The sequence below is a fragment of the Symphodus melops genome (assembly GCF_947650265.1).
Source record: "Symphodus melops genome assembly, chromosome: 1".
Taxonomy (NCBI): domain Eukaryota; kingdom Metazoa; phylum Chordata; class Actinopteri; order Labriformes; family Labridae; genus Symphodus; species Symphodus melops.
Genome location: NC_136691.1, coordinates 45,540,132 through 45,561,931, shown reverse-complemented (window position 1 = coordinate 45,561,931; position 21,800 = coordinate 45,540,132). Strand labels below are relative to the sequence as shown.

Below are 21,800 nucleotides of genomic sequence, written 5' to 3'. Positions count from 1 at the left end.
TTAAAGTTTCATCACATTCTTGATCTTTCAAAGACTTTGTGAGAAAAACAATGCCCACACGGGTATGGGTTTGTCAACTTTTATTCTGAGACACATACCACATTACCATTCTGCGAGTGCCAGTTTCCTGCACAACATCTTGCCAATTTCAATCAGAGATATGAACAGATAGATTGATTGAGGTAGTCGTACAGGTTTTACTTTGTCCAACATATAATTAACAATAACTGAAAAGTTCAACATGACCTGTTCAGAGTGATTCATGCACCAGTCATTTATACACAAAGCGTAATAATAAAAGCCAGGGTGGAGAAGATCATTTTTTTGATGAAGTACACGTACACAGTCCATTACACTAATTCATTATAAAAGATAAAACCCTTAAACATGCCACTCCTATCTACGGTACTCTTATAACACACATTATTTTTAATTTCATTATTCCTTTGTTTCATGTTTGAACAACTTTTTTTTTTTTTGAAATGCAGGTGTTTCAGGATTCTCAAAAATACAAACACTGCATCTGTGATGACCGCTGAAGATTCACATTGTGTGTACAAACATAAACATAACATGAATCGTACAGAAGATAAAACATATAGACGCTGCTTCGACAGTCAGTACATGAGTTTCAGTCCAGAGAAGCTCCCAGTTTCAGTCTTCTTATTGTAAAGGCGAGTTCTTGGTAGGGATCATTATTCTAGACTCCATGCTTCTGATCAAAGGCACTGAGGAGAGAAGGACACTTTAAAATGAATATGGAATAAAAACTTTTTTTTTAAAGTAGGTCTACTTAAGTTAAAATGCAACAATTTTACATGATTTCATATGGACCGGAAAACAAAACATGATCTCACACATCCTGTCAGTTTGAAAAAGCGAGAGCTGAGTCAGAGTACAGAGCACTGTGAAAATGACTGTGCTATTAATGAAGCCCAGAATGTGTGAGCCCACAGCACCAGTCACAAAAGTGCTAACTCATGTTGTGTTACTACATCTGTGTGAGGGGATCAATGTGGGGACACCATACGCACAAAGATACAGAACAAAAAATATATAGCAATAAAATGGCCATACATACTATAGATTTAAATTCTCTATTAAAAAAAACAAAAACAAAACGTTTTGAGGAAAAATAAACCTGTGAAGTTAAACATCAGTCATTGTATCTGTATGTACAAAGAACAATGACATACTATACTGTTTATTCTCTTAGATATTGGCTTGTGATGTCACATTGCATACATCACCCTTTATTAGAAGGCAGCTCTTTCTCTTAGGACTTTATAGATGGGTAGTTTGCATTGCACCTACCTGTATAATAAACATTTGCATCCCATCCCTGCTTCATCCAGGCAGAGTTCCTGGTCTCCTCCCGGGACTGAAGGCTTTCATAAGCTGTAAACAAACCACATGACATCTGCTGTGCACACATTTATACCACCTCATGTCCAACCATTAGCTATATGTTACGGTAGTATTGCTTTTGTTCTTCTTTTTACCCTGGAAAGCACCTTGTGTACCATTTGGTACAGGAAGGTGCTATACAAATAAATATTGATTGATAAGTTTAAAAGTAATTGCTTGTCAATTCTTTGACATCTTTATTCATAATCACAAGTCTTACTCTGTAACATGTACACAAGACACACTCCTTTAATAGACTATCAATTGGATAAGGAAATAACCCAAAGAGCCTTGTAAGAGGAGAATGCAGGAGACATGTAGGAGATCAGAACTGAGTCATCGAAGGAAAAAATGGACAATGATGAGGAGAAAATGTACAGACAAGTCCAAAGCAACATGGGAAACTGTAGCAGGAAAAGATGCAGCGTTACTTCTGCGGAGTCTGCAGTTTCATCAAGAAAAACTTGAATCAAGTAAAGTTGATCTGTTTGCATTCACACATGCAGTTCAACCTGAAACTTTCAGGACCTTAGTTTGTCATGTGTGAATCGGTGGAACATACTCACCCCACAAATGATGAACAACATACAAGTCGCCGATCTGCGAGAAGAACCCTCCGACTGCTTCTTTGTTTTCCTGCCTGAACTTGATGGCCCTCGCCCTGCCGTGAGACAATTAGGTTTCGAGTGATCAAATATGAACGATGAATGAATTGGTATTGTTGGTGTAAATTCAGGTTGATAAGCCATACCAGTGGTTTCCCCATTCGATCATAGTTCCTGGCTGAAAAACAAGTAAGGAGGTCAAATAAGAACACCGTTTGGAAACTTCATTTGATGAACTGGAAGTGTGCATGTCATGAACACATAAAGACTACTCAAGTGAAAAAGCTGCAGACAGACGAGTTTAACGGCTCATTCACAGCTTACCCGTTTAAACAATCCAACCAAACATATGAACCCACACAGACTCTGTCCTAGCAATGAACAAATCCATTGAGATAGACAGCTCTCTGTTTAATAAGTGTATTTAATTATCAAGAGCACACATTGTGTCAGTGCGGATCAAAGAGATCAGATGATTGCCCTCCCATTTTAAGGTAGCAGTAGCAACATACTCCGGGGAAATCGGCTTGTTATTAAAGCAAAGACACCTCTTGATGACAGTGTTCATAACTACTGCTCATCCAAAAAGCAGACCACTCTTAAACCACAAACAATCTATTCGCCATGTTGATTCACTTTTTGACTTTTAGGATTTCCAATAAAAACACTTGTGGTACTTTCGATCACCTTCTTAGCATGTTACTTATTGGTAAAAAAAAAAGTTCCGGCTCAGCGCAGCAAATTGCTTTGCATGCTGTGACAGCTTTCTTTCAATCCCAATCAAAGATTCTCCAAATGGAAAATCAGATCCAGTGAGTGCAAGTTACATTCTGAGGGCATTACATTCTTCTTGGAAAAAGTCCTAGCATGTGAAAGAGCTCTTTTGTCACACAGGGTTTGGATAGCCAGTTTCAAAAGAATCCTTGAATGTGACTTTGGTTGTGCCGTTAGCTTGAAGTGAAGTGTATCAGATCCTCCTGCAGGTCTTTGGCAGTAACACATGGGGGGGGGGTTTGGCCGCTGGTGTTTTTAAACATTACAATCCCTCAGGAGACGCTGCACTGTATAAATCTCCACACACTCAGCAGGGTTGAAAAGTTTCAAATTAAAACTTAATGGAATGGATTCGAGATGTCAAACAGCTCCTGTAAGAACCAGCGCTGAATTATTGACTGTGGAAAGTCTGGTGGAACTAAAACATGATCTTGGTCAGAGCACTTTTACTGTGTAATATTTAGTATGGTGATACCTTGAGGTTATAGGTACGCATTTCATAGATGTTGGGTCCTGGTCTTGGCATAGGTTCATTCCAAAAACTGAACTCGAGGAGGAGCTGATTCCGTCTTGAAATCAACATTTTTGCCCTCTCTTTTCGAAACTCTAAATACTCCTGTAGAGAAATGTTAAAAAAAAAAAATGTTGAAAAAAATGTACACAAATTTCACATATCAGTTTTTCTTCACTTTAGATTTTGTAATGACATGTGTGCTCTGTATTACAGATGAACAGGTGAAAGCATCACTTCATACCTTGTTGTCATTCAACTTGTTCAGGCATTCAGTCAGAGCTGGGTAGCCTCCTCTGTATCTCCACAGATGTACTGCCAAAACAGAACAGCAGATGTCACTGTCGCTCTGCGTAAGGACTGACGCCGAGCACACAAACGCCAATTCGCAGCACCTTCAGCATATTGGATCACTAAATGCTTTTCTCCGAGCACTCACACTCGATACAAAACACTGTAAAGGCTCAGATGTAGAAGGGGAAGTGTCGGCGGTGACTCGTCTGATCGTGTCTGTACATCTTTCTGTGACGCTTCTGCCACACGACTCGCAGTCACATTGCAGCCACTCAGCTGAAGTGTTTTTTGTTCATGAGGCCTTGAGACAGAAAAATCCATCTAGTCCTTTGTACGACCACTAACACTGTCCATCATGTTTCCTGTGTATTTGTTCTCTCCTGCTTACCAGCTTGGTCCTGTTCTCCATACCAGGTGTTCCAGCTTCCCACCACCTCGCACGGGTAGTCCTCGTCCTGATGGAGCCTGTTCTGCACCTCGGCCCTGAAGTCACAATGAAAGTAAATACTAAAATCTTCACACATCTGTAGTACATTATACTCATTCAACAACGACGGCCAAGTAGAGGGCACAACTATCCAACAATCCTGGTACACCAAAGAATACATTCACGTTATGACTGAACGATTTATTCATGTTAAGATCCGAGAAGAAAACCATGGAATAAAGTCCATCTCTTCAACTCAGGAAATTCTTCAAATGGGACGTCTGTGGCTGGGGATCGAACCCCCAACCTTCTGGTAATGTCGTCGTCTCTCAACCAGAAGGTTGGGAGTTCGATCCCCAGCTCCCGCAGCCACCCGTCCGATGTGTCCATGGGCAAGACACTTAGCAGTAAATGGATTTCCCAATGCTTTGGTGGCATCGTAGTAGTTACTTGTCATCAGTGTGTGAACGTGTAAGTGTGAGCCGAGGTGTAGAAGTGCTTTGAGTAGCAGAAGACTAGAAAAACACTACACAGGCTCAAGTCCATTTAAATTGTATCCTCCATAACTTTAAGAAAAAAAGCACCTCGTTGGTTTACAGCAACTTAATCAAACCATCAAAGGATTTAAACATGTTTTTTTTGGGGGGTTTTTTTAACTATGGACTTGATGTAGGACTTGATACGAAACACACTTACTCTAAACTGTTGTACGCTTCCAGGCACTCTGGTTTGACGTTGTGAACTGAAAAAAATAAAATAAAGAAATGGGTGTGTTTTTCTTTGTTTTTTTTTTAAACACAAGCAACAATCAAATTGTTTAACAAAGTAATTTCACACTCCGATTCAGCAAAATCGTCTATTCACAAAAAGCTGATTTCACTGGTTTATGGGCTACAGCTGAGGGAGTGTTGAAATTGAAAATCCCAACGTGATGAGAGGTGCGCAAGAAAAAGAAAAAGATCAAAGCTCAGGGGAAGAATGGTAGATTTCTCCACAGGAGACAGACAAAAGTTATCACAAAGAAAGAAACCAGACAAATTGTATTGATTTCACTTACAAAGCTTTACAAGCGAGATACATCCAATGACGTGCATCTGCTTTATGTGGAGAGCAGACACACTTCAAACAAAGCTCGCCTTTCACTCGACTTCTTGGAGGTCGCTGAGGCCAGTGCAGATTGAATTTGATTAACATGATTTATTTAGTGGTTATCTCCACAAACAGAAAACTGCCTCAACTCCTGTGGAGACTCAAACCCCCATCCGTTTCATTAACAGATAATAAACCCGCATCACACTCACTTGCATATATGACCCCCTGCAACCCGATTATGAGGAGTAAGTAAAAGAGTGTCTGCTTACATTGGATTTTATACAGGTTGCTGGTCTCTTTCTTCGACAGCAGGTTGGAGTGGGCATCTTTCCTGGCATCCACTTTGTGCACGAATAAGGAACGGAACCAGCTTTTGTCACCGCTTTCTGAAACCCTCCTACACAGAAACGAGATGAAAGAAAGTCTCCTAAAGGCTCCAAGCTGTGACATAAAACAAGGAAGTTATCGATGCGAGAAAGACTAACTTAAAAGGAACATGAAGAATGTGCGTGACATGAGGGCTACGAAAGATAGTCATGCTAATTTGATAAACATGCATACTGTATGAGTGAGTGGGCTGAACGGCATAGCTTGCATCTTCAGCAAGAAACTTTTTTGGTCTCCCACTCTGAAGTGGATAAAAGAAAAGGGGGGGGGGAATATCTCTGACTTTGACAACTGCTGTTATTTCAAGAGGCTCCGGTCACACGTGGCCGTCCCTCAAAATCACAGAGCAATGAAGGAAGACTGTCCCCAAGAAAGTAAGAGTGTTTTAGTCACATTAAAATTAACTATAGGGACTATGCCAGTCAGTACTTGTGCAAAAATAGTCAAATCAACCAAAGTATTTAGGGCTGAAATGACAGGAAAATTAACTGGCTTAATATCTCATATTTGGGAAGCAGATATTTTAAAAATGGGGGAAATGTAAGTGTTGCATTGTGTAAAGATATAAACGTTTTTTAATTGAACATGACTTGATCAGATTTAAAAAAAACATTGTCACATTTCCGCAGCATCATAATTGGCATTCACATGCTGTTAGATAGTTCCCTAACTCATATCCAAGGACATTTTAATGACTTCCACTGGTATTTATAAACTCATCGTTTTGTCATAATTCTGCAGCCACTTTAAAGCTGCTTAAATGTCAATATTGAACTCTATTTTGGTTCTTTTTTTTCCCTCCACAGGATGTTAAATGTTAAACCAAGAACAGCCCAATGAGAGCAGTTATGCCCATTTATGGATTAGGCAGATTTATAGTACATTTAAAGCACTTGAAAAGGCTGCTTGTCAATCACAAACACTTTCTAAGTGAAGGCTTTAATTTGTTTTTCTAAAATCCCAAAAACTTCCAAGGTCAGTGGGACGCCTCTTTTAATAACCTTATGGGCAAATGGCTTTAATTGAGAGCTATAATTATAAATGTAATTCCCCTGGGTTCCTCTCACAGAACTGCAGAATCATTTGTTTTTGAATGCAGCCAGCCACTGAGTGATTGAACACACACACACACACACACACACACACACAGACACACACACACACACACACACACACACAAACACACTCACACACACACACACACACACACACTGTGTGTAAGCACACAGAGGAGGCGTCTACAAGCAGGACAGTTACATTTCGTGTTTACGGGCCAAAGTTCAGAAGTCCAGTCAGTGATTAAAGCTGGTTTGGATAAACTGCCATGTTTGTTTGGGGGGAAAAATGAGCCTTGTATATCACATTAAGAACATTATGTAAAGCAAAAATATATCACCTTTACATTTAGACAACAGGGCCTGAAGCCATCCATCTAACACATATGGGCTAATAAACTGATGAATTATTAGCTGTAAAAAAAATGTTGTAAGGTTAATTTGAAGTTGTATGCAGTAAAACAAACCCAGGATATGCTTTTAAATGTTTGAAGGGGGTTTTTTGTTCTCACTCTGAGGCCAGGAAGATGTCAAAATCTACCGTTAGCCTCCAGGTAATCTTACCTGACGCTATGCAGGCCTTTGATAGCTCATGCTACGTAACAAATAAAAATGTAAAAACATCTTTACCTGGTCGATTGCTGCAGATTCAGAGAATACTTGAACAATATTTGTCCTTTAGACCAAACAGTTCTGTTGGTCGCCATGTTGCTCTTTAAAGTAAAAACTGATTGTGAATGGCAAACACACACTGGCCTCTGGTTAATGTTTACCTCCCTGTCTGTCTGTCTGTCTGTGGAGGATTATGACGACTAATCCTGTCAAATACTCGCTAAGTAGTTCGCGCGCCTGTGGTTTAAAAGCACGCGTGACTCTGTGACGCAGTACGTCGTGATCAATGAGCACCATCGATCAGACCCGATCAGTTGATCTGTGATCATCAAATACGTCAAGATCCACCACTAAACCTATAGATAATGTATGCATTACTTTAGTGTAGCCTGATAACTAAACGTATTTCTGAATGAATTTCTGACGTGTCACAATACAATTTATCAACAATATTAAACACAATAAAAATAATAATAATTACCACGAACGCATTTTTCTGAAGTTACACAGACCAAATCAATTTATACAGTTAATGTATTTACAAAATGATTTTTTTTAGAAGCAAAGTATTACTATTATGGATACCCCTTGCCGAGAGTTACACTAAAATACTTGCAAAGGCCTAAAAGTCTTTACAAAGGAGAAAAGTTACCTCTAAAAATCCTGCCGATGAGCTATAAACTTCCATTGCCTATACATTTAAAGATTAAAAGCCAAAATAGTCAAACAATATAACATCTTACAAACAAGCAGGCATACGTAATAGTTTTTTACAATTAAATGGTTTGTTGTTATTGTGAGTCTGTGTAGGAAGCACACGTCTCCAAATGACAGCTTACTGTATCAGTAACACTATTTGAGTTGTCCTGCTGCAGTAAACAGGTCTCTTATCTAATAGTGGACTGTTCTTTCAAAGCTGGTCGCTCTATTAGACGAGTCATGCAGTACTTAAATCCTTTTTGTGCAACCCACTTTCACTTCTTTTCATACACAATGCGCTGCTCTCTGATCCTCTCTATCATTCTACCCACTGGCATTATATAACATCAAATCAGATCATACCCTAAAATGAATACCTGTCTTGTGCCTGTGCTAAATGGCTTTATCACCATATTTCAAGCATGCACACGTTCATTTTAAAAAATGCACAAACCTCCTCTGAATCCTCTTAATTTTTACTTGATTGGGTATTTAACAAGATTTATTTCATATAAAACCATTTCACGGAGGAATATTCTCTAATGGCTCATTTTACCAAAATTACTTCTTTTTGTAGTTACATCCTTGCATGCATCACTCCTTTCATTCATCTTTCGTTAGAAATGTCCACAGGGCTTTGACAAGACTATTTGCATCTCTCCTGGCATAAAAGTACATCATTTACACTTCTTTTCCCACACAATTTAAAAACATGTTTCAGGCTTTTGCTTTTCTGAATGTGCCAAATTTCCCCCTGTGATTTACTGTAAGCGAAGGAAATATTTCTTTCACAGCAGCATACAAGTCTTCAAAATCCTGGTTCACTGTGATGTCCTTGAGAGAGAGATACACAGAAGAGCAAGTGAATAGGTTAAAGGGGGAGGATCTGCAAAAAGTTTTATTCATGTGTAATATGTGTGACTTATACCCCAAAGTCAAGTGTCTCCATGGCGGAATCTGGGTTTTCCTGTATAGACTTAAGGATCCCATAGCACCCAGCACTCTGGATTGGGTTCCTCCCCATCTGGCCATCAAAGATAAACATAAAAAATGTAACAATTTGATAATAATATTGGCACAAGTGTCTCTGTGGTTATGCTAATGATTCAATATGTTTATATGAGTGTTCTGGCATTTTTTGCAAAAACTTAAATGACAAATTCAACTTCACTTTCACACTTTTCTGGTTAATTTAAGTCTACTGCTTGCAGCATCTTGACATAGTTTATCACAGAGAACAGTGACAGGGTCAGAGCCTGGCTCTGTTCAGTGGTAATCAATTATCTCCAAAGCACCTCTTAGGTTAGCAAGTTAGCAAGCACATATATAGTATCTCCCTTATTTGAAGTGTTCTTTACTTTCTTTTATATCTAAAGATGTTTTTCGTGAGAACTAAAAAAAAGAAAAACTTTCGGAGTGCTGCTGGACAGATTTTGTAGCTGTTTGTTTGTTTGTTTGCTTTTTTTAACAGAGAAATGCTCTTCCTCCTTGCTTCCAAGCTTTATGTTAAGCTAAGCCAACTGGGCACTAGCGGCAGCTTCTTACCAACAACAGCCTATGGAATGATATTAGTCTAGGTGTTAAAGTAATTCTCCTGCCGAAAATTGTAAAGCTGAAAATGTGATACACTGTTTTAGATAGAGCTTAGCAAGTCTACGCCACTTTTGGTACATCTTCTTATTGACGTAATGTTCTAGCTAATCAATTAGGTTTCATGAAACAAACACAAAAAAACAAGTGACAACCTTTTCTTTTACATTGAAACTTAATTCAATTGATAACATTTTTAAATCTAAAACTTTACCTAATTGAGTTGTTCACAGAGTTTATATAAAACACAAACTCTGATTTAAATTCAAGAGTTCACATAGATTATTGGGCTGTAACGCAATTTCACACAACTTTTATCGATAATATCTTTTCTAACACTAACTTGTATCAGGATAAAATGAAGTCTCAAAACTCAGCCCCCTGTTGCTTTAAAAGCTCCAACCAATCTCTTTTTAGAAGCTTACATTCAGGGATTTGATTGTCTTGTTTGCTTTGAGGCCCATGGCTAGGCGGATAGCTCCTTCAGGGGGTATTCGGTTGTTGCTGTTGAGAGAGAGAAAAAAAGGCTAAAACAGCAGAAAAAGTGGGTTGGAGTGTGAGAAAAGTAATCATAAAGTGTTATCTTTTAAGAGCACTTTTCTTCAGTGTTGCTCTCATGTATATAAATTGTGAATAAAGCTTTGTTTTGCCTGAGAAATAAAGAAGAGACAGTTCAAGAGAGAAAAAAGAAGACCACTGATGAAGATTTATTGGGTAAGTTTAGTCTCACAGTAAGAACCAAACAGGATTTAACAAATAAAGTGATTTACTCTTATTGTGATTTAAAGGCATAATCTCAACCAAAGTGTTTACTTTTTCCCGTTTTAAACTCACTTACTATGGGATAATCACACACAGATAACAAAGGCCCATACCTCACATTGAGCTCTTCTAAAACATTGTTTTCTTTCAGAGCCTGTCCTAAAGCAACGGCTCCTTCTTTACTGAAACCATTAAACGACAGATCCACTCTTCTTAGGAAAATGTTTCCCTACAAAGAAAAGACAAATTATTTCATATAGCAAGACTAAGTACAGATTGAACACATTCTCTAAAAATATTAACCAGAGACCAAAGGCACAACTTGATTTAAAGTGAGAGAGCGAGAGATGGATTCTGGAATAATAAGCCTCTGAGGACCTGAATCAATCCAAGCTGTCAGTGCAGCTTACTGATCAGGGTCCTCTTAACCAGTTTGGTCATTAAGGAAGGCTGCTTCACTGTCTCTCCTGCTGGGAGTTTCTTAATGAACACTTGACCTGAGGGCGGGTTCACAAAGCAAGATAAACAAGCCAGTGTTTCATATACTGTACAGCTCTTCTTTCTATCAACCTGCATAGCTGAAGCACACTCTTTTTTAATCCTGGATATGGGTATACCTAGGCCTAATGGTTCATTATGAATTTCAAAATACCAAATTGACTCTTGAGATGGCAATGGCTCATTGTTAAATGACTGGGATGGGCCTGTCTAGCTTTATACTTTATGTCTCCACATGCCAATGAAGTGCAGGGCTTGTAAGAGTGTACTACTGATTAAAATAGGTGTGCTATTAACTACACACTTTTATACATAAATAGCTGACAATTTAGACACACTAGCAAATGTGTTATAAATGGTGGAATTGATGAGTTTATCTGCTCTAATATAATCTGCAAATGTTAGCGCCTTCCTGGCAACACAGTGTGTCGATCCTGAGGGCAAGGACCTAATGCAACACAATATGTTGTTCCAGGATATCATTATGACATCCACAGTAATTATGACTTTTAGTCAGAACACATAAGGAAGATCTACCATGATCTTAATGTAATAATGTGACTTTTAATCTGTTAGATCAAAACATGTTTGAACCTCTGATTAAAACATAAAAAAGCTGCTGGCAACAACATCCTGTCAGTGAGAACAACAAACCCAGAGGGAGTCAAATGAATGAAACTAAGAATGTGCACAATGTACAGTTGTGTTTTCAATGGGTATAGCTACAGTACGTGAGAATGTGTTGCAATGATTAATACTGTGCATGTGCAAATCCATAAAACATGGAACAAAAAGCACAGGAGTGTCAACATGGTTTTGGCCATGTGCCATATGACTGAAACAAGATTTATGCACGAAATCAGTTTTAAAACGAGTCAGCTCTTCAGACATTTGCAATGGTCTTATTTCTATGCCCCTTTCTTATCCTTCCTGATACCAATTCTGATAACTAGGCTTGAGCATAGGCCAATTTACAAGGAACTCTTCTGATATGATAATCACACTTGCTCGGACAGCACCATTCTGTCAATATAGTAGTCGTATTTGTACCAGTTATCAGTCTGCAAACAGGTGATTTTGAGGGCTTTTTGGTTATGGTACAGGTTTGATACATGAACTTGAAAACTCATCACTACCCAACAGCACATTTTCGGTTTTATGAGAGGCTGATATCAATACTTATTTTTGTATCAGAACAACTTCTTTTGATTTTTTTCATATGATTTTAGTGAAACAAGCCATACTGCTCTAAGCATCCACTTTAATGAAAATGTTATTTTGCATTGTGGGTGTTCAAAAAACTAAAATTAGTCTTCCAACATTGGTTTTCAGGTGTATTACCCCGAGGGCATTGGCCAGTATCACAGCTCCTCTTCCTTGAAAGCAGTTCCAGGCCAGACTTAATGATCTTAACCCTGTGTTTTCTGACAGACAGTCTCCCAGGATTTTCCCTTTTGATGAGAAACAAAATGGGAAAAAAAGGGCGTTATGACAAACTAAAAAGTTCTGTTAAGTAGTATTCCAAGGAAATGTCTAATAACCTTAGTTAATTATAAAAACTAGTCGGTCAGTGTCATTTTAAATGAGCTTTTGATGGCTGTTTTGCATCCAGACTGGTGCAGAAAGAAAGACATATGAAATGACAGATCAATTTTAGATATTCTACAAGTACTTATTAAGATCAAACACTCGATTCTACACTCTCTGCGGGTATCTTATCTCCACTGAGATGGGGGTGATTGTATGTTTCATAGCTGAAAAGTGAGTAAGGGCTGACGTAGAGATCACAGAGAGAGCTCCCTGTCATTATCTCACCACTTTATTTTAATGATAAGAGTGCATTGCTCTCAGTGCTTCAGAATGACAGAAAAAGAAGCTCTTACTGTGCTCGGTTGAAAAAGCAATATCACCATAGTATGCATGTCAGTGTTAGATTGGGACCCGTACGGAAGTGTGCACTCAAATCAAATGAGGACGTTCTTCGATAGTTCAGCAGAGGAGGAAATAGAAATGAAAACGTGGGGAGGGATCATAGACGTACAGACATCAATAAGATATTGCGGCGCCCCCTTATACAGACAGATTTATTTTCAATTACCTACATCAGATGCTCAGTGCATCCTGGTCAGCTGTCCTCCCATAGGCTGCCTGTCACAGAGCTCATCCTCAGCATAATTGAAAGAGGTTTTTAATGAAGGGGATATCTTCTTGACCTTTGAATGCCACAGTCTGCTGCTGCCTCCTCTCCTGTGACTGCTTTGAGATAAGGCTGCACTGTATGGAATACTACTGGGGGTTTTATGGCAATGGTTTTGACCAATCTAATACAGTAGATACCAGAATGGCATTAAATCTATCTGCCCCTTCACAGTAATTGTTTTTTTTTTATTTACTTTTATTTGTATTCTACAGTCCAAACTTCTGAGTTTAGGTAAGCTCAGTTAGAGCAGATAACATATGCAACCGGATGGTAACGTCCGAAGTGATAAGTGATTTGCGCTTCATTCCTGAAGGATTCCAAGTACAGATCTATCTCCAAAAATCACGAGAAAGTAAAAAACAAGAATTTGTTATCATGCCCAAAAAAGCTATAAGAAGCCTGTTGCAATATAACCCATGACACTGATTTAAACATTATTACCGCCTTTGAAAGCCAATCTTAATTTAGGTTTATGGGGTGACACCTTGTTGGTCAATCACATTTCTGGGGGCCTATACATTCTCAGGTCATCCATGGTGTCGTCCCTGTGTATAGTAATGATTAAATATGACAGAAAAGGTTTCTTGCCATGTATTTAAACAGCTGCTCTTAACAGCTAGTTTAAGTTTTAAACTGTTGACTCCCACTAAATGTCTTGTTTTTTGATATCCTCACATGATATCTGAAACCAGCTAATAGGTGAACTTATTAATCACTGTATCAGATCATTCTTTTGATGGTTTTAAAGTGGATACCTAGTTTCATATTTCAGAATGAAGTAAAGGTCAATAATTAGAACAGCATTACTGGTGTCATTAAGTGGGGCAACTTGTGTACGAGCAATGATGACACTATAAGTAATTATTCTCTATATAGTCTATATTTTTTTAAATAGATATTTTCTTTGTCTCTTTTTTTCTGTCTAAATACATTTTGCCATGAATTGTAGAAAATATATTTTTTATTCTTAATCTGAATTTCAGAAAACAAACTGTCAGTAAAAAAGTAAAAAGTAAGAAACTTGACACTCTAATTTATTGCCCTTTGTTAATTGTTAATTTAACATGTCATTTCTTGGTCCTTAGGTTTTAGTATCTATGCAAAAATAAAAAGTGTAAATCTTAATAGCAACATAATAAGTCGGAAAAATTAATACTGGTTTCTCAAACATGCAAAGGCTTTCCAGACGTCATGCATAGTTGATTATTACAGTTAAATATTTGTTGTATTACCTGCATGATCTCCCAGAGCGTTGTAGCTGAGGTCGAGGTGCTGCAGCTTCGTGTTGGTGATCAGTGCTGGACCAAGGTGTTCAGCAGACTGGTCTGTGACATGGTTTCCTGATAGATTGAGGCTCATCAGGGTGCTATTCTCTTTCAGCATAACAGCAAAGGCTCTTGCCCCATAATCCCCAAGATTGTTGTCAGAAAGGTCCACCTCTGGGGTTGGCACACAAGTGAACATAAAAAGGCAGATTAAAAAAAAATCATAAATGAGAGAAGATCATCTTCTAAAATCAATCATTCTAATAGTATTAAAAGGGGAAGAGTACAACGTTTTCCCACAAAATGTTACACAAAGTTTATGTTGATGGTCTTATTTCACTTTTATTTGTTCGTTTCATCCATCAGTTTTTTGTTTTTTTGTTTTTTTTTTAAAAACGGTGATCATATCGAAATCTATTGGCCACTTTACCCTTCCCTTTCATCAGTTTTGAGTTAGGCTTCATCAAAAGGCTCAGAGTTTTTTAAGTGATGAGTCTTTGACATCATCTCTACCTTTTTGAAGAAATGCCCTTTGGGAAGAGGGCAAACCTGAGCCAAACTTCAAAAGAGGTATGATCTGTGAGGATACTAATGCCTATAATTACTGTATGACGTCATGTTGTTTGGTGCGACTTTAAAATAAATGATGTTTATATAAATTATGTAAATATCACATAAAACATTACTTCTATTAATATAACTAGGGATAAATCAGTTAGGGTGTCGGAGACTGGGGACCCCCACTGTCTCTGGATGCTAACAAGGCATATAATTTAGAGCACAGTCATGCAAATCCAACACTGGTAACACAGAAGAACATCACAAATAAATTCAACAGCCTGAAAACCACCACATGAATTTATATATTAGTTAATTGTAAAAAAGGCGTGTAGCATTGCTTTCATCTAGAGTATGGATAAGTCAAACAAACAAAGTTATCAACTCCAAGACCAGGGAAGTCAATAAAGATTTTGTTAGTGTCAGTTATCTTTTTTTCCGTAAAAAAAGTAGACCGTATGATGGGTTGAATAATATAACTGTCCCTAAAGCTGAATCTATCAACAGACTGGATGATATTCAAACAGCATGTCACGGCCGTGGTTCTACTCTGACAGACAACACTGAGACTCTGTGCAGGCTGAAAGGTAGACAACTTTATTAGTCGCTGTTGAACCCTTATATACAGCACAACAGATGTCACAAATTCCTTCCCACTTTAGATACTTCTGTACATGGTATGAAGAAACACATGACCTTTACTCTTTAAATGTCACGCCTATATTTGAGGAACACTTCAACATTGTACTGTCAACTGAGGCCGAACATTATACTTTTATGATACCTCATATATCGTGTTTCTCTTCAAATATGGTCATAGCTTCTCCAAATAGATCATAGTCTGCTAACAGCAAAGTCTTCTCTACAAGATGTATCCAAACTAAACGTATTAACAGAAATTCGTACTATCACCATAGACATGACAATTCTTGCATTGCCTGAATTCTAAGCGGCTCTCAGGAAGTTTGAAAGCCTAGTCATGGATTTGCGGACTGCTTTCTTTATTTCAATGTTTGCAGATATGAACTTTCAAGCTATATATGCACATATTTGGTTTTAAAAACCTGGCATGGAATGTGGCATCAACATCAGGAGCTACAAGCGTGCAAAGGTGTTTGAGAATGATTATGTGATTTAATTTGTCATTTAAAAACTGAGAATACTTCTTATTCAAAATTCTGTGTTAGCTAATGTCTCCTAGCATCACCAAAACATACATTTGCAACCCATCTGTCAAACAATATACATTCATAAAACAGGATTACCCCAGAAATGTGAATAGTGATGGATGATAATGGATGTTAAAAATAGCACCAAAACCCAAAGAGCTTGTGTGAGTCACAGAAGTTATTCTACATCGACCCCCCCCCCCCCACCTCCCCCTCCCCCCATAGGTTCCTGAACTGTACATGATATTGAACTTATACTGAACGGGCACACCAAATGTTAAATCATGTGCTGTGTGACATATAGGCCGACATATAATTGGGGTGAGAGTTGCATAAGCGTGGGAGTGGGGGTTGCACTCCTGCTAGGAAAAAGGTGAAGCACAGTGAGTTCAGGCGAGAGCATGCACGCTTAAGTGTCCAGTGAAACCACCTGTAATGTAACAATTTTCTTTTAACATCTCGGCTATAGCAGCTCCACCCATTCCTTCCATCCAATTATCTCGCAGGTTCAGCCTTAGTACTGAAGTGTTGGTTACCAAGGGAACCGCCAGTGCTTTGGTGCCCTGTAAACACACACACATACACACACAAAAGTGAAATTCTTCTGTTTGTTCACTGCTATATGTTTTCTTATCTGTATTTCTAGTTAAAAGAGTTCATTTAGAGATGCAGGTGGGCAGAGAGAGAGAGAGAGAGAGAGAGAGAGAGAGAGAGAGAGAGAGAGAGAGAGAGAGAGAGAGAGAGAGAGAGAGAGAGGGAATATTAAACCTGTGTGAGACAAATGAAGCAGAAGGGAGCTGTGTGGAGGCGTGGGTCAGAAATAAAGTGCGCAGAACATGAAAATGATTTCTAGGACAGCTAATGAGAAAGTTGAGGGCGCAAAGCCTTATGTTAACGTGATCTAAAATAGGTAGATCAGAAAAAGGCACATGAAAGGTGTTTTAATGCATGCAGAACATGTTTCCGTAGGATTTTGGAAGTCTTTCAACGTCAACGACATTACAAGCAGCTGCACATAGTTCCTTTAATTCTACTCTTTGGGATTGGCAGGCGGAGACATTTAAATTCTGCCTGAATTATATTTCTGAAGCTCAAATAGCTCGCTAAGCAACGGATTGACTTGTGGGCTAAATTTAGGCTCCAGGGAAGTATTGTAAAAATGAATAAGGACTTGTGTTATACATTTGCATTTTCATATTAGCCACATAGAGATGAGAAAACATGTAGTAATTTGCAGTAATGTGTTTTATATCTAGTCTAAAGCTTCCTTTGAAAGACAGATGATCAGCTGATACATGAAAAGTAAGTCTGTGTATTTTCAAGTCTAGTTTGGTTATGATTATGTCTCAGGCTACAAAGTGTACATGAGGTAACAACTGAAGAGCATTTGCCATTATTTAGAAACAAAGATTTATTTAACAAACATTAAATATATCCTAAGACATTCATTAACGATCAGATTTGCATAATGAACGCTCTGCAAATGTAAATCACTACAAGCAGCCTTGTCTTGTTTTAATCAAATACAGAGGACTCTATGAACCTGTGTTCATGCTATTGTACTTGTGCATTTATGTGTGTATAAAGTGCACCGCAGAGATGTGTAACTGCATGATCTCTTTCCCGAGACTGAAAGCTCCTTGAATCGCAGCTGCTTTCTAGTTTGCACAGACTTTGTCATGATCAGCTCAGTCCCTCTCCCTTGGGGAGAATGTGACTTTGAATTAATGAGTCAGTCATTGATCAGAGATCTGCCATGATCTGACACGGCGTCACACAGGCAAGGAAGTTCAAACATCTGTACGTCCTTTACAAGAGAGGAAGGTTCAACTCAAGTTCATTTGTGAACCTCATGTGAGGAAAAAACTATTGATGACAAACTTAAGATAAGACAAAATCTATGAGTCTATGAACCTTTATAAACATTTTGAATATGGAGTCGAGGGCTGATCTTCTTGTTTCACTCTTAAGGATCGTTCAAAGTTTTTCTTACATTTTCTCAGAACCCTTCATAAATATAGAACAATCTACAATACTATTAACATGAAGCCAAAAATAAGTGATTTCTCTTGGCTACTTTAGGACAACAGCAATAAGTTCTGGACAAAATATTGTCATATATTCACCAGAATATCCTCTTCAGTTATTTTAAGCGTCAAAACACCTTTCTTAATTTAAGACCAATTTCTACAATTCTTTTAGCTCTGTTATGGTCACCGACTTTTCTTGTAGAAGTTAGCCTTTTGAAGCTACTCGTGTCATGTCAACGTTTTTCAGGACCCCAATCGTCTGTGACATTGTTTTCACACCATGATGACCATCAAACTTTACCCAAATCCATCCCCAAAAAAATTCAGATTGCCCTCTCTTTAGCAGAAAAAATCTTATATAAATGCACATATATTCCCCGCCCTCCATTTCTGTATTTTCACACATTCCCTAAATTTCACTGGAAGTACCTTAGGCCCCAGACCCCGGTGCATCATGTTCAGCTCGCTTTTCTGCATGTGCTGCAGGAAGGACGAGACAGGCGCCACCTTTAAAGCTTCACACGCCTCCATGTAGCTCATCTGCCCCGTGGGGTCATATCCCTCCTCCTTATCTGCAGAATGAATAAAAAACACTAGCTGTACTGTCTGTCTGAATTGTTCATTATTAATACCTTTTTGAGAAAGCAGAAACTCTTCCCCCGGAGGAGGACCCTTTCAGTGTGATATTGAAAAGTCCCTCATGTCAGATTTGGTCCTCTCAGGGGAGCTCATTCGTACCAGATGGTTTCCACTTCAGCCTGACACAAAGACTGAGAGAAGATCATTAAGATGCAGAATGGGGCGCCACATGTGTGGGCAGGCGTGTGGAGGAGTTTCTGTTTTTTTTTTTGTTTTGTTTTTTTCTGAGATGATACAGAGGTTGAAAAATGAAAAGTCAGAAGGGAAAAAATTAATATTGAAGAACTGGGCTTTTTTAGTGCTCTACTTTAAATTCTGAACATGCTGTATATCCAAATCAAGCATAATAATTGAAGTGAACTTCCAGTTATAAGAAATTAACCAACAATTCAGAAGTCTTTGGTTGCTTATTTGACAGTAATGTTTGTTTTCATGGGGTGGCAGGATGAAATTAATCCAGAAGTAACTCAGGATAAAGTGGATAAAGTTTTATTTATTTTCTATTGTCCTTGTTATGATGCCTCAAGAATATTTAAATTGTTTGTTTGTATTGTAATGTATTTTCAAAATCCTGAAATGTTTTGTGCATAGATATTTGAGAATTTGGGACAAACCCTCGGGACAGTGTGTTTATTTTTGTAGCGTCTGTTTTTGGATTCTGGTCTCATTTTTGCAAAATGTTTTTTTTCTTCTATGTTACAGGCTATATGCACATCACCAAGGATGGTTCATTTCAATCATTTACTAAGCTCTCTACGTGCCTCCACTCATGCCCTTTTTTAAAAAATAAGATTTAATAACTTTCCCTACCACTAATCTCCTTCTTTCTTTTTTTTTTTTTTTTTATCCAAAATCGAGTTTCTCATTACCTCCGCTCTCTAAATCTGTGTCGTAGTCCTCATCAGAGATCACACGCTCCTCTTCATTCTCCTCCTCCACCTCACACTCTCTTTCACCCCCATCCAGCACGTTCCCATCAGGGCTCAAGTGCTGGTCCTTTAGCCCACGCACGCTGACCTCTGTCCGGCTCACTCTTTGCTGGGAGGAGAATGACACAATAAGACATCGTGACTCCTCAGAGTCGGCTGCTGGCAGCCTGAATGAAGCGATTAGATGAATTTGCCCAGAGAATAAAAGTGATACCTACACCTAGAACAACTGAGTCCTGCAATGCAGAGTATCCTTTTTAAGTTGTGTCTTTAAGCTTGCATTCTTAAGTCCTTCCTTTATATTTTACTTCATCCTTTCCCTCTCACTTCCTCTGTCTACCTCCCTTTCAACTTTTGAACTGCATTTTTCTTCCTACACTTCTTGGCTTACAGCATATTTCTCTCATATCTTATGCAGCTAAGATATACAGTGTATATTATCTTATATTCAGGTCAAGCTGAAAATGATTTGGATTCTGAAATCCTATTTAGTTCTTGATCTTTAAATCCAACAAACTGTTTCCTGTTGTTTTTTTTTCAATTAATATTTGACTGAATCAACCTTATCCATGACCAAACCCAGATAACCAGTGCTCTTAACATGACCACATACCACAATGTGGGCTCCAGAATAGATCAAAAACAGCATAGGGTCATTTTAAATGTATTTGTTTTCATTGAGTAAAATATAACATACACCTATCCTGTTATCTTTCATGTGCACAACACACAATCTGGCCCATTCCCAATGTTTAACAGATTTATATCAAAGCATCCCAGTCCTCATTTTAAAGTTAAGACTAATAGAAGTTTGATCCTCATGAAAAACTGAACTTAATAACCTGATCTATCAGTTCAGGATCCCTTTCTTTATTTCAGACATGAATACAATTTGGCATGTTAGTTGTGTTGCAGTGGTTCTCAACTGGTGGGTCGGGACATTTCACTAGGTCACTAATGTTTTCCTGGAAGAAAATATATGCCAAATAGTCTATAAAACGCTTTTTAAACATGCTTGTTTTGTACAGTCTCAGGTCCAAACTGCACACTTTTTCATTAAATAAATCTGTCGAGTTAAAAACAAATCATGGATTAGTTAATTGCAGGTTATGAGGCTATAGATGAATTAAGAACCACTAGTCTAGAGCATTACTGTGTGTAGAAATGTTTTTACCAGTACACTGCTTACACTGTATTTCTCTCTTAAAGTGTACCTCATGCAGCCCCATGGTTAGGCCACATAAAAGTGCAATTAAAACAGACTGTCAGGGCGAGCCTCCGAGTCCCCTCTGTTTAATTAATTCCTGCAGAGTATAGAGGTCAAGAGAAAAATCCATAAAAAAGAAATAACGGGTCTCCAGACTATATTTGCCCTGGGCAAGGAAAAGTGCTCAGACTTACTAAGAGCTTGTGTTATTTTTAAGTCCTTCATGTCTAAGGCTTTATGAACTTTTGCAGGTGTACAGCCACCTTTCAATTCCCACAAAAAAAGCCATCTCCTGTGTCTTATTTATCTTCATGAAAACCCACATCCCTACCTGCTGTTGACACTTCCCTTGTTTTAGAGTTTGCAGACTTGGCTGGATGGCTCAGCTTCCTACCTCCCACAACTGCAGCTTCTCACTTTGTATTTCTGCGTCATCATCTTCCAGCACAGAAGGCAGCAGTGTCTCCTTGGCTGACTCCTTCCCGTGATACATGACTTACTTCAGCTCTGAGTAATGCTGCTATTGATGAAAGATATATTTTGCTGTCTTTATGCAACAAAGGTAAAAATAAATGAATAAATATCACCTCTGAATTCTGCTGGGTTGTTTTTAGTCTCAGTGTGGCGTAAAAATATTTTAGAGCTGGTTAAATCACTGCTGCGCTTTCAACCAGCAGGTACTTCAGTGTTTTCATGCAACCTAGCTTGCGCAACAGGAGGGTCAAACTCTTTGAGCATATCAGCATGGAAACTGCTTGTGTGTGACAACCAGTCACCAATCAGACTGCCCGAGTAAAGTTTGGATGGCTTGTTTTGTTGTCACGTTGCCATGGTGCTGAGAGGCAGCACTGCATTATGGTGTGGAGGTATACAGAGCGAATACAGGGGAAGAAAGAAGGAGAGGAAGTAAAGGGCTTGTTTGCTGCAAACGTCAAATTAAAACATGTTGGTCTTAAAAAAGTCCCACGGCAGGAATAAACCTATCCAGTCCTATGTCTATCTCTTATAAACAACAAACACAAACCAAGCAAATGTGTTGACATATTCTGTAAATGTTTCTCTTTATTTGTACACGACAAAGGTCATTATA

At 38.4% G+C, this 21,800-nt stretch overlaps 2 protein-coding genes across 3 annotated transcripts; both read right to left on the bottom strand.

Moving 5' to 3' along the window:
- Positions 1-65: 65 nt before the first annotated feature.
- nipsnap1 (nipsnap homolog 1 (C. elegans)) lies at positions 66-7,468 on the bottom strand. The gene is made up of 10 exons (XM_079340347.1): positions 7,183-7,468; positions 5,380-5,507; positions 4,715-4,760; positions 3,980-4,074; positions 3,542-3,612; positions 3,262-3,402; positions 2,159-2,190; positions 1,974-2,068; positions 1,315-1,398; positions 66-728 (listed from the first exon to the last, which is right to left on the bottom strand). The coding sequence occupies exons 1-10, from the start codon at positions 7,257-7,259 to the stop codon at positions 664-666; spliced, it is 834 nt and encodes a 277-aa protein (XP_079196473.1). The 5' UTR covers positions 7,260-7,468; the 3' UTR covers positions 66-663.
- An 855-nt stretch (positions 7,469-8,323) lies between these two features.
- On the bottom strand, positions 8,324-21,455 carry lrrc74b (leucine rich repeat containing 74B). Of its 2 annotated transcripts, XM_079355660.1 has the most exons (11): positions 21,298-21,352; positions 21,105-21,188; positions 19,444-19,612; positions 18,365-18,507; positions 16,336-16,468; positions 14,146-14,352; positions 12,055-12,164; positions 10,329-10,444; positions 9,879-9,957; positions 8,792-8,887; positions 8,324-8,697 (listed from the first exon to the last, which is right to left on the bottom strand). In XM_079355660.1, the coding sequence occupies exons 4-11, from the start codon at positions 18,473-18,475 to the stop codon at positions 8,581-8,583; spliced, it is 969 nt and encodes a 322-aa protein (XP_079211786.1). In that variant the 5' UTR covers positions 18,476-18,507; positions 19,444-19,612; positions 21,105-21,188; positions 21,298-21,352; the 3' UTR covers positions 8,324-8,580. The 2 variants fall into 2 exon arrangements, with proteins under 2 accessions (XP_079211786.1, XP_079211785.1); XM_079355659.1 differs by having other exon boundaries at positions 21,105-21,455.
- Positions 21,456-21,800: the final 345 nt, after the last annotated feature.